Source organism: Chaetodon auriga, chromosome 10 (assembly GCF_051107435.1).
Source record: "Chaetodon auriga isolate fChaAug3 chromosome 10, fChaAug3.hap1, whole genome shotgun sequence".
In the NCBI taxonomy this organism is placed as follows: Eukaryota; Metazoa; Chordata; class Actinopteri; order Chaetodontiformes; family Chaetodontidae; genus Chaetodon; species Chaetodon auriga.
The window spans coordinates 14,315,867-14,332,832 of NC_135083.1; the positions used below are offsets into that span (position 1 = coordinate 14,315,867).

At 41.9% G+C, this 16,966-nt stretch overlaps 2 protein-coding genes across 2 annotated transcripts; both read right to left on the minus strand.

The window, feature by feature from the left end:
* Positions 1 to 715: 715 nt before the first annotated feature.
* LOC143327234 (putative E3 ubiquitin-protein ligase DTX3) lies at positions 716 to 4,244 on the minus strand. The gene is made up of 3 exons (XM_076741478.1): positions 3,879 to 4,244; positions 2,605 to 2,822; positions 716 to 1,906 (listed from the first exon to the last, which is right to left on the minus strand). The coding sequence occupies exons 1-3, from the start codon at positions 4,164 to 4,166 to the stop codon at positions 1,828 to 1,830; spliced, it is 585 nt and encodes a 194-aa protein (XP_076597593.1). The 5' UTR covers positions 4,167 to 4,244; the 3' UTR covers positions 716 to 1,827.
* Positions 4,245 to 5,901: 1,657 nt separating this feature from the next.
* Positions 5,902 to 11,793, minus strand: dtx3 (deltex E3 ubiquitin ligase 3). Its single transcript, XM_076741477.1, has 4 exons — positions 11,056 to 11,793; positions 9,704 to 10,506; positions 8,070 to 8,287; positions 5,902 to 7,875 (listed from the first exon to the last, which is right to left on the minus strand). Exons 1-4 carry the CDS (start codon positions 11,066 to 11,068, stop codon positions 7,800 to 7,802), a joined length of 1,110 nt encoding a protein of 369 aa, XP_076597592.1. The 5' UTR covers positions 11,069 to 11,793; the 3' UTR covers positions 5,902 to 7,799.
* Between the last annotated feature and the right edge of the window lie 5,173 nt (positions 11,794 to 16,966).

Sequence of the window (16,966 nt, forward strand, 5' to 3'; positions counted from 1 at the left end):
TGCAGCATACAGTAAGTAGTAACACAGAACCCAATCAGAGGTTTCTGTGTGCTTGATGAGCAGAGTTGAAGGCGAGCACTGGAGGGGTGGGTGGAGAAGGCGGCAAGGACTATTTAGATCCACTCATTCTAAATGAAGGCAAAGGTGGAGAGTAACATTGAAGACTTCTTAAGGTATAATGGATTTTTCTCATAGAAAAAACTTCCAAATATATCATTTTGATGAACAGGAGAGGATCTTTAAACTGAATCTGCATCTGTATGCATGTAATTACCTCATCTAAGAACACCTGCACCGTCATAATAGACCCAGAGGTGATGAGTTCAGTGTGGTCAAGCACAAGGTGACAGCCGCTCTCTGCGTTGTACATACAGTGTGAGCTGCTGCTGCTAAAACTGCCCCGGGCACCATAGAAACACATGACTCATCATCTATAGCAGATGCTCTGCTCCTCTCACTGACTTTGGGCGATGAGGTTTGGGAGGTGCTGTGGGACTGTGGGTATGTGATGATGATACAGCTGCATACCAAGCAGACGCCATCACAGTCTTCTTTGAGGAGAGCATCACCCTCTAGTGGACCAGACAGAGAAAAGGCAGGACTGGAAACATATCAAACATGTTTATGGACTAGAAGAGCTTGACAGACACATGATACACTTCAGCTGGAGCGCCGACACTCCTGCTGTTTGACACAAGAAAAACTGACAACCCTTGACTAAATTATATATTTTATGGATGTTTCACAGTATATTCAGTGCATAACAACACAAGTGCAAAGCTGATCAACTCAAATAACCCAAATAGTGAATACAAAAAGTGCAGGAAGTTTGTGGAATTTGGAGCAGAATTTCCTGTGAATATTCCATCAGAGATGAGTTTTCCTGAGCAAGTCTCTGAGTGTTTTATGTATTATTTTTAATTGTTAACAATCCTGCACACTTCATTGGCTATTCTTTAACAAATTTAGTGTTGTCTTCTGTCTGACACATCGTTCTGTTAACTCTTTGGTTGTTGTAACCGTGTGCTTTTCTAATGCAGAACAAGGCCGTTTAGCAGAGAGTGAAGGTTCAGTCAGTACAGCTCGTGGTGTTCAGGTCTTCTCATCTAGTGATTTTACCTAATCTATTTCAACTTCATTTCTTCACAGAAATGACAACTGTATATACTTTTTAAAAGATTTATTAGACCCTTTAAATTCAAGATGGCCTGAATATATTACACTAAACAATGACAAAGCAGTCACCCGACATCAGAAATAACAGGAATGACACATTGTTGGACTCGTACAGTTACAGTCAGATAGAGCACAGCCAGCAATCACTCTTTGTTAAATAGTCTTCGTTGTTTACGGCGTGGAGCCTTCATCCTGTTCTGCTCATTTTAGATGTCAGGATTATTTTGCTCATCAAGTGCTTTTACTACCTTTTCTGTCTCCCATGTTTGCTTTTCAGCACCAGACCTCTGATCCACTGATACAAAAGATATTTTTTACATCATTGAAATTATTACATCATTGAACTTAACGACGGGTCGTTACGTTTCCCCTTTTACCTTTTTACTCGTGTACTCTTTGTTTCGTTGGATTACATAATGCATAGACTGTGTTTTTTGCATAATCAGTTAAAGAATCTTTGGGAATAGTCAGTAACATTCATGCCTCAATATAATAATTCACCATCACTTCATAGAAAAAAAAGAAAGACCTTAAGGTGTCAGTGATGAAGATCCCTGCTTGAGGACTGCAAAAAGTGCAGAAGTAAAATCAGCAGCTTTGCAACAATACACAGTATTAAATCTATTTGAAGGATGTCTTCTGATTCACCCATCAGTTATCTTCTGTCACTCCTTTAAGACGAAGCTCCTCTTGAACCCTGAACAAATAATCTGGATCTGGATATCCAAAACTGGAGACAAACAAGCAAGAAAATGACATCAGTACATCACTGGAACAAAGAAAAAACTTTCATGTTACATCACTGAACGTGTGTTTTCAATTCATCCATATTTGTCATCGTCTGTGCAGATTAATGAATGCTTCTTATGTCTAATGAGTCTCATGACTCTGATGATGCCCTCACTTCTCTTCTAGCACCACAATGAGCTTCACTTTGGTGGTTTTCAGTGAAATGTCTCCACATTTACTGGATGAATTTTGAACTTGTCATGTAGTTCTGTCATTAGGTCAAAACCTGTAATACAAACACCTGCAAAACCAATCACACCCATCTGCATCAGCTGCACTTTGTGCTAATTGGCTAATTTGATCATGCTAATGCGCTAAAATAAGTTGGATAGCACGGTAAATATTATACCTGCTTAAATCAACATGTTAGCAATGACACTGTGAGCTTGTTAGCATGCTGACATTAGCATTTAGCTCAGAGCACCTGCATGCTTAAGCACAGCCTAAGAGGGCCTCTGGGGTTGTTTTTATAGTGCTCTTCTCTGAAAATAAGTATTGGTATGTATTGATTAAAAAACACACCTGATCGAGTTGTGATGTTGGAGAAAAACAGTGATGTGAGTTGTAAATCCTGCATTACACATTTCTGCACGGTGGTGGGTGGAAAACGTGGTTATTCTACATCAATAATGTGCATACCACTGTGGGCCACCTCCTGTGCTGGTCTTGTGGTGAATGTCGTTCCAGGTGATGACGTTGTTGAGGCCTGTGGTAACAGATCGTCCGACGGTGAAGATGAGTCTCCTATCGAAGGCTTTCCTCAGCAGCTTCAGGACTTTTTCTCCCTCTTCGCAGGCTGGCAGGAAGGCAGTACGGGAGGTTCTGCTGTACCTCACCCCTGGGTTTGGGTGCTCAGGCTGTAATACCGGAACAACAGCATATATTGTATGTAACTAACACTCATCAAAAATTGTAGCCCATTTGTTTTAAGGCATGAATCAAATGAAAATCCTACAGGACATTGATGCATTTTGTAAAACATGCATTTTGTTATACATCTGTATCAGCCCGCTCTCTCACTGTCCGTCTCCTACAGACATCTCCCCCTGTTATAACCTCTTATGAGGAAAAACTGGGTCATCAGTCAGTGTTGCTTAATTTCTACTGTTTTCTTCCTGTCACAAGACAGACAGACAGACAGACAGACAGACTGTCCCTGCCACATTTCCTGCCACAGTCAGGATGTTTGTAGGTTCCTCGTACATAAAATGGTTGGAAATAGAACTTCTTTCACATATTAAAGGTGTTGAGAGCTAAAAAGCTAAAGGATGAATCAATTTGTTTATATTAGATGACTCTGCAGCTACTTCAATAATCCTTTCAGTGAATTTTCAATCAAAAACACCAAACAGTGTCAGCTTCAAGCTTCTCTTATGTCAAGATTTGCTGATTTTCTCTGTTTGATATGGCTGAAAAGTGAATATCTTTTGAGTTTTGAAATGCTGATCGCCCTGGGCTCAGGAGGAAACTGCCTTTTTTTGTTTGTTTTTTTTTTTGTTTTGTTTTTTGGCATTTCATAAAACAATTAACCAAGAAACTAATCAGCAGATTCACTGATAATGAAAACAGTGATTATTTGCAGCCCCAGCTGAGGGTTATCAGACTTCAGCAAGTCTCTTTGGTTTTGAGTTATTTTAAACATGCCTGCATGGCGGCTGAAAACCTACATATTTTTCAGTGGCTGTTGCTTTACAACAACTGCACAGAAAAACCTTTTTGGAGTATAATAGCTAATAGAATTAGCAGCCATTTGATCATAATTAATCCAGATGCTTTATTATAGAGTCCGTGTAAAACAAGTCAACAGCGCCCTCTGCTGAACAAAGGTGACAGGAGCAGCACCCGGAAGGTGTAGTCAAAGTAAACGTCGGCTCTGTTGACCGGTGGCCTCTCCTTAAAGCAGCCAGCCTCACCCCTTGTATCCCGGCAGGAAAGTCGTACTGTATCACGATAGATCCGCAGTGCTCGAAGCCGGGGAGGCGCTGCCAGCTGCGCGTCACCGTCATCGTGCCCTCCGGCTGGTTCCCCCTGTACTCTCCGTGGTAGGTGTTGCATATCGGACAAGCGGGTTTACACTTAAAAAACGAGTCGATACACTCCGAGCAAAACGAGTGGGAGCACCTTAACGTTTTCTTCCCGCGAATTGTGTCCAAGCAGATGGCGCAGTCTTCACCAGACTGACTGCCCGCTCTGTTTTCCATTGTTTTTGCGGTGTGAGAGGACAAATATGTTGTCTCTCCGTGTAAGGATGCAAATAGGCTGCTGTGCGTCCGGAGACATGTGACGTCAGCACAAGGAAAGCCCCGGTTCACTTTCACTGGGTGGCGCACGTCCATGTGCCAGGAAGTGCTGCAAACACTGACTTCTGATTGGTTTGAATGTGTTATAGGTGGCTCTGACGGGAAATCGTAGCTTTTACGAATAGAGCAATACTTTTACTCCACGAGACAGGTACTTACTAGATACTTCGCTACTTATTACAGTTTACAAACTATAATAATACCAGTATAACGCGTATATAAATACAGATATACATAAAAATGCTGCTGACATGTTGCACCAGTAATAAAAATCCAATAGTATAATTTATTATAATACTGTAACAGTGACAGCGGTGATTTTGCCTGCATAGTACTCTCTAATGTCACATTAGTGAGTACATATTTCTGATATTACTTACATACTTTTACTTAGCCGACATATAACTTTGAATGCAATGAATGTATTTGAGTGTTGGCAGGGCTGTTTTTGCTTTAAGCAAAGGATCTGGACACTTTTTCCACCAAATTAAAAAAGATTTAAAATCTGCCATCACTTTCACATTGACTGACAGTTCATTTAAATCTAGACTGCCACTAGACACAGTAAGCTAATATTTATTAAAAATGCTTATGTTTTGCGTGCATCAGTAAGTATCAGGGAGTAACCGTGCCTAGATTATGATCAGATGAGAAAAACACAAAATGCAAAAAGAATCTGTTACTCAGACTCTTTGAGTCAACATACCTGTAACTTATCCTGTCAAACTGGCTGGTCCTTATGAATCTGAATGTGCAATAAGCTATTATACACTGGATGTTAAACAGGTTGTTTTAGTGTTTGCTTTGACAGTTTGTAATAATTAGCCAATAACTTCTTGCCTGCAGCTGTAAGGAAGAGGGGAACAAAATCACGATATTGAGTGGCAACTTTAGTCTTGTGCCTTTGTAAAACTATTCCAAATCTAATTACATGAAAGAATGACAACAAGTAAGTGGTAGAGTCTAATTCTTCAGTCAGCCAAGCAGTAACAGTGTAGGTACTGAGCTACAACTGGTGTTTCTGCATAAAGATGATATGAACAGATGCTGCATTGGTTCCTCTGTGCAATTCATTCATTTCACATTAGTGTTCCTTTTGTTCATGTTCAATATGACACAGCCTAAAACCGTCAGTCTTATCTGTGGTTGCACAGGATGTAATAATTCCATTGAAAGACTCTTTACTGGGCATGTTTGCCTTTAACTGTCAGCAAAGAGGAAGACAGGAAATGTGGGTAGTGCGAGAGGAAGATGACATGATCACAAAGGTCCCAAACCGGATTCAAGCCAGAGTGTTGTGGTTTGAGTGATTTGAATCTTAGCCAGTGTGATACTGAGCAGTGATTCACAATGAAACTCCTGCTTCAAAAACTTAAGCGATATATAATCCATGTCATTACCCATTTTTAAGGGTAGTTATTGTACAGAATAAGATAGAGTTAAAGATCTAGTATGAGGCATTTTCAAGCTCTGTTCATGGCGCAGTCACACTGTTGTCCACCAGATGGCAGTAGCAGAGTTCAGTATCTTGGAGTTCCGTTGTACTACAGGAGATCTGAGGTCAAACCTTGATCAGAGGCCACAACCCCAACTCATTCCAAATGGACTCTCTCCAGATGGACACAGGTTCAATATTCACTTGCTTGATGACGCACCTGGTTTATTTACAGTGAACATCCAACACAAACCCAAACATAACTTTTTATTCAAGTATTAAAATGTAAAGCACATTATTCTGAACATCGACAAAGTACGAATCAACACAATTAGAAAAGCAAAACTCCAACTTTTCCTCAACAATCAATTTGTAATGTGTGTAATCTCTCCAACTCTCCGCTCTACTGGCTCCTCCTCGGTCATGTAATGCATAGAAATGTTTGCACAGTAGCCTTAGTAAACTACAATCCTGTGTCCCAAAAATATTTCAGTTGGTCCCTTAACTAAAATACAAAGGGATGGAAATGTAATAAAGGGGTATTTGATGTGTGGATCTGAACCAGACAAATTAATGACAAATTTACCACGAGCCAAGCAGGTTACTGCACTCAGCAAAGCACTTTCACGCATAGAGCTTTATCAGTTCTCAGGGGGTTTTCAGCATTTGGACTACAAGAATGTTTATGAAGGCGAAGCTAATATAATATACATTAGTATGCATATTTTCATTGTACTTAAAGCCAGATAGTATAGCTACAAACATAATGCTGTTTATCTATGAAATAACACCAAATACGCCCAAACTGCTCATTCATTAGTAACATCATGCTTGATTTTTATCAAAAGCGAATATAAGAAAGGCACAACAAAATGAGATCGATACCCCACCCCCCAAATCAAATCAATTGTTCCCACAATATTTTTTTTCTTTTTCCACTGTGTATCATTGATTATCTATTGATAAACAGATTTACAACAGTTACCTCATTTTAAATGAGAACATTAGCAGGCAAATCTCCCAGTTTGACAGGGACGGAGGCATAGATATTTAAAGAGCTTTTGTGCCTTTCATTTGGTTTAAGTGGTCTATATGCCCTTTTTATTTGACATCGTCATAAATCTGGTAATTAGATGAGCACATTACTAACAACTGAGGTAACGGGCTCAACACCTGGGAGACATCTGGAAATAACAGGAGTGACCGATGGCCAAAAAAAAATAAACGTCAGAAAGTCCTAATGTGTGTAATAAAAAGTGCTGCGATGAGACATAGTTTAACATTCCTCCTATTTCAGTACAAATGGCGGGGAGACATGAAGATCACACACAAATGAAGAGTTCCAAGCAAATGACATCAACTTGTTGCCACCGAGCTGATCGCTGATGGCTGCTCGAACCTGTTTGCCCCGAGCATCCTTCCACAGAGGAGGCGACGACCATGACGGCGACTTCACTGAAAAACAAACTCCTGTACCAAAGTGCCTGTGAGTGCTTTAGATTGCAATAACTTCAGAAAATGAACTCTTTCTATTGAAGCAGTGTTATTCTGCCATATAACCCAAGTACTTTCCTTACACCGGGTAATTAGTAACAATCAAAATTAGAGACGTACCCAACCGAATTTCTGAGGAAATAAAACAAAGAATGTGTGCTTGTAAGAAATAAAACAAACCCCAGAGTAGAAATAAACATTAACATAAAACGTCTTTGTAACATTAAACTTAGATTTTCTAAATTATATATAAGTACCATGAATTCCAACACGCCACGACGCTCTGAGATAAGTGCATCAGATCTCGGTTGCCAACAGCCGCAGGTAGAGGACTGTGTAATACAAGAATTCACTGCACTCACAGTATTTTCTTCTACATGTAGCACTGGATTAAGATGAACTCTGGAGGAAAAATGAGCGAACAGAGGAACAACTAGTGGAGCGATGTGGGCTCTGCTGCAGCATTAGACGCCTGTCTGCTGAGGGCCTTGTCCTCAGCCATCCTTCAAGGGACGAGCAGTCTGAGAGCGCAGCCTGGAGCCGACTCAGGTCGGACGCTTGGAAAGTCCTTCAAAGTCTTGGAAGAGTCTGCCACTTTCGTGCCGTCAGTCCGCCGTGATGCCTTTCTCTCTGAGCTCCTCGGTCACTCGCACCAGGTAAGTTGGGTCTGGGTAGCCAAAACTGTCAGGAGAAACAGAAAAAAAGCTGTCACTGCGTGTATGAGCTCAGGCAGCAATAGTGCCATGTAGCCAAGGACATCAACAAATAGGATTTAATTGTCAGGAACTTGAACTAGTCAGTCTTTTCTGAGCCCTTTTCTCAGCTGCTGCACCTCTTTGCCTGAAGTTTGCCTCCAGTTAAATGTCCGTACATACCAGCGGGGCCCGCCCCAGATTGAGGTCTTGTGGTGGATGTCATTCCAGGTGATGACATTTTGCATGCCCGTAGTCATGGAGGTACCGATGGTGAAGATAAGGCGCTGTTCGAAGGCCTGGCGCAGCAGGCCCAGCACGCGGTTCCCCTCGGGGCTGTCAGGGAGGTAGGCCACACGGTCTGTTCCTGGGTACCGAACACCTGGGTTGGGGTGTTCTGGCTGTTGGCGACAAAGGAGTTAAAAGAGGATCAGTTTAAAGTGCCATTAATGGCTTCAAGACAGTTGTGTCTGTCTGCTTGTTGGGGTCGTTACAACAGCAGCCATTTAAAAACAGACCCATCATTATGCTGGATGTTTAATGGTGCTGCCACGGCCACGTCATTTATTTTAACTGCTTTTTTGCTACATGTTTATCTGTAGTTCCTTCAATCCAAAACAATTTTCTCCTCTGGGACACGATAAAAGCAACCAAGAATGTTGAACCTCGAGATAAAAAGCAAATATGGGCATGACATCTGTGAGCTAACCATTTCCTGTCTAAGGGGAACTCCACTGATTTTACAAAGCATTAAAGCATCTAAAAATAATTTTAGAATGTCTTCTTCTTCTTCTTCTTCTTCTGATGTCCTAAGCTGTTACTTTGGCCTGGACTACAAATTTATAACTGAAAGCTCTTGGTGCAGACTGAGGACATGGAGCCTGAAAGACGTTGGGTAGAGGCTAAAGAAAAGATAAGAATGGTTCCATTATAGGAAAAGTAGGATGAAGCATTCTTGACCCATAAAATAGACAAAAAGACACAAAGATGAAATGTTGAAGGTGACTTTTTAAAGAAATCTGTTGTGGAGCTGTCTTTCTGTGAGTGGGCACCTGTTTTGTTTCTCTCATGCATGCTTGGGCACATGAGTTACATACAGACAAACGTAGGCGATACAAAGGTGTTTTCTGCCATTTAAATTTGGGTTAAATTCACAAAATGTCTGAAGAGTTGGTTACAGTAATGAATAAAAAGCAGTCTTTTGTGTTTGCCAAATTCCAGCAGTTCTTTTTACTGCTATTATACAAAAATACTGATGTAAACAAACCTTACAAGCATCAGAAAACAGCATTTTTTGTTGTTCCTCCCTGCATTAAAAGACACTAATCTGAGAGTTACAGCTACATCATATCCTGTGTTTAGAGTCTTGGTGGTGGGCTGATTGTGGATCTGAGATCGTACCTTTAATTTGATGTATTTGCTATTGAAACTGGATATTAGGGTTTGGATGTAACACAGGGGAACGTAAAGATTATCAAAGTGTAAACAAACCGGACATCAATCGAGGACAGAAAGGAAGATTAGCATGATCAAGCAGAGTGGATGATTGCGTAAAAAGACCTCATGGTTTGATGTAGTATTACCTACATAAATGACTAAAGAAGTAACATCAATTAGTTTAGATGCCAAACTAAGACTCTTGTTTAAATGTATTAGATTTTTCTACACTTTCTATGTGATTCTTATATTGAACTTGTTCAATGGTCTGTATTATTTATTCAAAACAACTCTGAGTTTCATTACACCTATAAATGATTGTGAGTGCTACTCCGGCGGCACTTCCATACTGCTTCCGCACATGCTCTTGGTTTACTCACCGCCTGGAGGCCAGGAGGGAAGCTGTAGATGATGCAGACACACCCATAGCCTTCATGGCCAGGAAGCTCCAGATCAGGATCTCGCTCTACGATCATTGTACCATTGGCGGGCTGGTTCCCAATCAACTGGCCGTACACCAGCCGACACACAGGACACGCTTTCTTCACTTTAAAGGCTTGATCCAGGCAAGAACGACAGAACGAATGGCCACACCTCTCCAGGGTCGTCTTCTCCACTATGTCCCCCATGCAGATCGAGCAGGTTTTGTTGTCCTCCACCTCGCTGTGGGAAGCCAAGCTGGAGTCCATCTCCTTCCTCTGGGTTGCCTCGTGGAACATAGCGCAGGCCTCCTCATCAGCGGGCTTCCTGAACCTCTGCTGCTGTCTCTGGGAGCGCCGAGGCTGGGGAGGCGGAGGCTGAAGCAGGCTCCCCTCTCCGTTTGGCTCCAGGACTCCCACACAGGGCAGCAGAGCCCTCTTCCTCTTGGGTCCCCCCTCCTGTTTGCTCATTTCTTTGCGGGCACAGCGGCATAAGTCAATGAAGGCTTTTCGTGTCTCGCTGGAGATGGCTCCATCCATCACCCCGGCTCCAGAGCTCCTGGTGCCTTCCACCGGCTGCAGCCTCACGGCGCAGCAGCCCCCCCTTTCTCCTCGCCTAATGATACCAGCGCTCATCCCCTGCTTGTGCTGGAAGTCAATGAGCCAGGGCCGCCCAGCTGCAGCCAGGTAATCCCACACCGCCTGTGAAACCAGTACCTCATCACTGCCCTGGCCAGCACGCACACTCATCTCATCAGAAGAAACTGCAAAGAGAGGCACAAAAAAAGTCACCAGCACATTAGTGTACGACCAAAGATACTCAAACACAATCTGCACTTGTGTGAATGTAATTCCCCTTGCAGAAGTTGACCACTAAGGCCTATTTCCAGATGCATTACAGGGAACGATGCTATCTTTCAGACATGGCTACAAGAGTGTTTTTGTTTTTGCAGGCTGTGCTGGCTTCACTTCCTTTCTCTACATGGCCTTAACAGCTCATGCGCCCCGGTTAAAAAGGAACATCACATCTCCTCCAGCTGTTACGTTTGCAGTTTGTCTCTTTCATCTTCTATCTGTGCATGACAAAGTCAATCCTAAACACTCCACGGGGAGCTCTTTGCAGTGGCTGCAGCACGTCAAGGAAGCACACAGCCGCCAGTATCGCGGCATTGCTGAGGACGTATCAGCTGTTCACAGATTCACACTGTAAACAAAGGAAACCAAAACCCCCGTCACACGCGGAAAACATGAAAACCAACACGCCCGGCCACACGTAAACACAACACGGACACCCATTAGGGCTGAAAGGTTACCTTGTGATCCCATAAATCCCTTCAATTGCGAGTGAAGCGTCCTGTTGAACAGAAAGAGAGAGGCAGAAAGAGCGACGGGCTGGAACGAACGTGATCACAGCTGCTCGGCGGTGGTTTGACTGAGCCATTCTCCGCAGCAGCAAAGGGAAATTCGGCGATTTCGCAGCATTAGCTCAGCTTTTAAAACACTTGGCGTCCACATTGAGCTGAGCGGGTCTTGCTCCGGTACCTCACCCTTCGCCGTAGCTCGTCTCTGGTTTCTGGCTGGATTAAAGAGCCCGGTGCTCCATCAGAGGAGGCCTTTATTTCTGACGCGCTGCTGCAGTTTTATCCGCGGATAATTGGTCTTCTGTGGTCAGGACATGGTTTCCAAACGTATCTCCGGCTCATATCTCTTTAGGCTCTACACAGCCCCTCCCTGGCCCCGGAAAACGCCATCCAAAGCCCGCACTTCGTCCCCAGTCTCGCCTGTGTTTGCCTTCCTCGTACGTCCTTGGGCTTGTCGTAACACCGCGTAAACACCATGTAGTCTCTCTCCTTATCTGCCTCCGACCACGTTTGCGATGTGACACCTTCCTCCGGGCAGATTATGCGCTCCTCCGTCTCCTTTTGAGTCTGGATGCTCGCCTTCGAGCTTTGGTTTCCTCCCTGTTGACTGTACAGGACCAAACATACCCATTAACAAGAGGACCTACGAGAAAATGTGACCAGGAAGTTCGTCACTGAGCGACACGATTGGCTGACAAATGGTGGCTTGAGAGTGTGTGTGTGTTTGTGTGTGTGCGTGCTTGTGTGTGTGTATTTTTAATGCTGTGAGTGAATCATAGGTTTGTCGTGATTAACAGCTTTAATGATAACGCAGCGTTCAACACACGCTAAGTGCACACTAGTGTCCAGCCTACACGTCAGAGAGGGAAAACCCACTCACCCAGTCCGGATTCATACCTACAGCAGAAGGCATTGTTTGGGTATCACAGCACCACTACAGCTGAAATGATATTTATTATGATGACGACTGTTATTGTTACTATTATTAAGACACAAATATATTGTTTGATTGATTGACATTGATACAGAGGTGTTAATTGAACTGTTATTCTTTCTATCTATCTATCTATCTATCTATCTATCTATCTAGCTGCTGTCTGGAAAGCTGTCTGAAAAGATTATTTTCATCATTGATTAATCAATTAAGTGATCACTGACTTCATCCCAGTGGCCATCCAAAGTTACAAGTCTTAAAATTGCCTGTTTATTTTATTTAATCTTATTTTTAATCTAAAAAGCAGAATGAAACTTTAAAAAGCTGGATTTTTGCTCGCTTGAGATGCTGTAACCAACATAATGGTATTTTTCTCTTGATGAATTGCAGTGTTTTGCCACCCCAGTTGTTGTTGTTGTTTTGTTGGTGTAATCTCATCATTGAGAGTTGGTGCAAAACAAAATTGCAATCACATGTTTACTTCTGATTGAGACCAGACCAGAGATCATTACTGTCTACTCCATTTTGAAAGGCACAAATAAGAAGACAAATGTTTGAAAACCAAATCAGAGTGGAAGTAAATACATTGGAATAGGCTGTCCACATAAAACATGGGAAACACAGGGATCATCCCTACATCGTACCCAGAAACCCGTTAGTTGCTGTATCAAAGTGACCTCATGTGACATTGTCTAAAACTGACAATATGTCTCAGCACCTTCAGCACCTGCACATGAATTTTAAGAACTTACAAAGAACTTCCAAAGCCTGATTGATATCAACCCTTGTAACAGGTCAGCCATTATTAAGCCTGTTGAAATCAATGATTTCTTGTGATTCTTGTTTTAGGTTTCAATAAAAAGAAGTCAAAAAGGTTGATCAATTTCCCCTCTTCCAATTAAAAATCGTTGTTGACACAAGGGCATCAGAAAAGTTAGAAATCCCTCTCCAGTCTGCAGCTAGTGCAGAGGGCTTCCACTGAAACCACAGTATAATCTGTTTCCACATCATTTTTGGGTTTTGGTAGATTCAGGATTAGCTGATGTGACAGTTGGCCCTGGCTGTCGGGGCTCATAGTCTTCGGATCACCCTGCCTGAGGAGCTTAGACCAGCAATATCACACAATATATTTCACATAATTTCCCAAAACACATTTCATACTGCAATTACATTGTTTTTTAATTTGGATTTAATCAAAGCCTGGCACTCGGCTAAACCTCGTCCGCGAACCTCTGGAAATATGTGGTGGTCTTACTCATCATAGTATAAACATTACATTAAAACTGCTGAGGTTTCTGAGTCATTGTCCAATTAAATCTGCAGCAGCAAAACACAACCATAACTATTCATGTTATGAAAGTCAGTGGGCCCAAATCAACATAGCATAAACACAGTCAGTCGCAATAAACATCATAATTACCTGAGTTACCTGAATTCATTTGAGGGCAGTATATCTTCCACCTTATTTTTTTCTGACAGTAATAAATGTCCAAAATATTAATCTCTTTCACTGTGGCACACACACAGAGAAAGTATTCCTTAAAACACATTTTACATAGCTCTATTCTTTTGATGCTGGACAATAGAGTCAGTATGTTCATACACAGGCACTAACGCCTTAAGCTGGAGACCAGAGTGCAGGAGGTGAACTGTTACCATTGTGACCTCATTTTCACCTGGTATTAAAATGGATTCTGTATCACATTCTAATACCAGGTGTAAATGGATTTCTGGAGCCAGTACAGTGAAACCAGATCAGCCTGACTCTGTAGGGTCAGTGAATCTTTTTTTCCATTTACATCGAATGAGTGTGACATAACAGTGGATTATTCATTTATAAAGCAGAGAATGAAATCATATCCCAGTAAAGCCCCCCGTGGCTGTGGTTATAGGGTCTAAAGGGCTGCTCAATTAGTCATAATATATGGAGCTGCTCCAGGATTTGTGTCTGGCTGGCATCATCACCGTCTTGACTCTTTGCTGCTTAAAGGAAATGTGTCTCAAATAACTGCAAAGTATTAGAATAGACATAAAAATAATACATATTTTATGGTATGGTGGATTTTCAGTTGTTTTTGTCCTTTAAGTTTATTGTACCTTACATAATTTACAACCAATAAAAAGCATGTGGACAACTACTACTGCTACCTGCTATGTATAGTAACATGTAAACATTATGTGTATCACCACACAGTGCAATGTAAAATGTGAAGTCAGTTTAATCCAGTCTTTTCTTCTTTACGGTTATGTTTCATGCTCTTAGGCTCTGGCTGCCTCTGCAGCACCTTGTCGTCAGTGTCATTTTCTCTCCTATTTGTCAAGCATATGCTTGACAAACAAATTGCATCATTACAATCAGGCCAGTAGGAAAACTTTTGTTGACTAGATGACACTGAAGAAGGAAATTAAGTTTTAAGATGACAATAATGGATCCAAATTATGGCTTATTATCTGCCAGAGTGAGGAGACAAAAACAGCAGCACAGCACAGCTTTTGCTGATTCCTCATTCAAATCACACTGCAGCTGCAGAAAGCTCCTGGAGGTAATTCAGATCGCACTATGTCTTTCTTTTCTCTAATGATGACTAATTCATGAGACTAGTTCATTGTAAAGCTGCTACTGTCTTCAGTGGCTTTATAACATAATTACATTGTGTCACACTGTAACTCTGTGCTGTACACATTAAAAAAAATTAGAGATTGATGCTTTTGGTTTAATTCACAGAAGTTCCCTGTCTTATAATATTATCCTACAAGTAATGCTCAGGCCTGTATCAAATTTAAACCTTGTCTTTTGCTCTTGTCTGGGCTCGTCTAAGGCCTCTGCTTTGGCGTCACTTCTGGACCTTTAAAGTAATATGTCTGGCACAAATAAAGATTATTTGCCACCAGTCACCTATACCCATCTACTGAGCCCTTCTCTGCATCAGTCGTGTATATTGTGCCACTATCTGACTCAAATACCTATCCTTTCAGATATTTTCTACTCATCCTCCCTGACATCTCCAGTCATGTCCCACACACTCAGAAACTGTCTGCCATTGTTATTCTGTCAGAGTTATCATCTGTGTCATCTGTGGTTCAATCCACAGTGAACATTTCTTATTCATTTGATGGTGCCGCTTTGTCTTTCCCTGCCTTCGTGCTATTGTTCCACTTGCTCTATCGACAGCTGCCAAGCCTCAAACTGGTGACACTGCTTCTCGGCCTATTTCCTCTCTTGCCCAAGTCCAACTGCTTGAAGCAGCTACAGCTTCCCATGTTCACTTCTATAGTCATCTGTCCGTTTCCATGTCATTTTCTACTGCTTGAGTGCTTTGGCCCGCTAAGAAAATCATTGGATGTCAAACACAGCGGCAGCAGGTGCATCTGACAGCGTCCATTCCTACGAGGACCTAAATTGAGAGCCGAGCTCTGATGGCTGAGAGCGATGCTAAAGAGACGTTGGTTAATAAGATGGCTCAGAAGCAAGCTGTGAAGGGACATGCTTCGGCTTCCACCACTGCATCCATGCTCATCTCTATTGACAAAATAACCGGAAGCCACAGTCTTGTGTCTTTCATCATTTCCACATGTCAACATGCCCTCAGTCTTCTGTCAAAGTACATTTTCTAAATCAGCAGCAGTTTTTTTTTTATATATAGGTGACCTGCAACTCATGAATGAACCTGTCGTCTCATTTATGTTTTACTTGTCACATTGCAATGGAGATCTCACAAGCAGCAGGAGATTTGAGGGGGGCCACTTAACAAACACACTTGACAAAATATTTTAGACATGAATACAGATACTGTTTTTAATAGATATTTGGTGTAAACTCAGAGTGGAGTATAAAAGTTAAACATGTATTTACTCAATACTTTGATTCACAGTTAAAAAAAGAGGATTGTTGTATGGAGAAAAAGACGCTGACCGGATAAAATAGAATTGTAGGATTTCACAGTTATGGCAAAGGAGTAACACACACCAATGTCCTTTGGGAGGTGCCCATGAGTGTGTTTGTGTCGGTTGGTAGTGTGGGGGCAGGGCATGCTCCCATTGAGCCATCCTCCCTGTTAAAAATTAACAAATCACAGATTGCCTGCAAGGAGTCATCATTACCGATTTCTGCTTCCTCTGTTTTTTTCTCACTCATGCTGCAGACCAAGATTTCTTAATGGAGGCCGGGGTCAGGAAGAACAATGAAAGAATTCTCTCTGCATCCGTGCCTGTTTTGTGTGGCACTAACTGGAGTACACTTCATTAATCACTTGTAAACTCATACTCTCGATAATCAAGACTTGACTCAATCAAGAGAAACATCAGCTTCAAACTCTGACAATGAAGACAACACCAATGGAAAAATGGACCGTAGTGATGGCTTTAAGACGAGACCTGCACATACACAAACAGCTCCTGCACCACCAGCAAGAAAAACTGCTGCTCATGCTACCTGTCCAGCTGCAGCAAGTATACCTCTGGCTGTGTGTGCAAAGAGATGACCTGTAACACCAGCGGCTGTCAGAGAGAGGAGCCTGCAACATCAGCATGCTGCCCTTGGTATGAAGCCTGTATTAATTGCAGTTGTAAATGGCAACAATAGAAAGTGTATTTTGTAGTTCTCTTCTGACTTTGAAATAATAATAATAAAAAAAATTCCTTAAATATGTTTTTGTGAGTTTTCTCTTTAGATCAAGGCAACAGTCATACAATGTGGTGAAATCCAACACACAAGACTACAGTTTTTTTTTTTTTGTAGTTAAATTGTGCTTTTCACTAGGTTCTGCGGTGTGTATTACATTGCATCTGCTCAGGTTAAATTACAGTGGCTGGATAAGCAACTTCATCTGAATGGCTTTATCTAGCTCGCTAACAATACTTTAACAGCCTACACATACAATACTACTTTTTTTTTTTTTTTTTTACATTTTCAGTGAAAGACTTCAATTA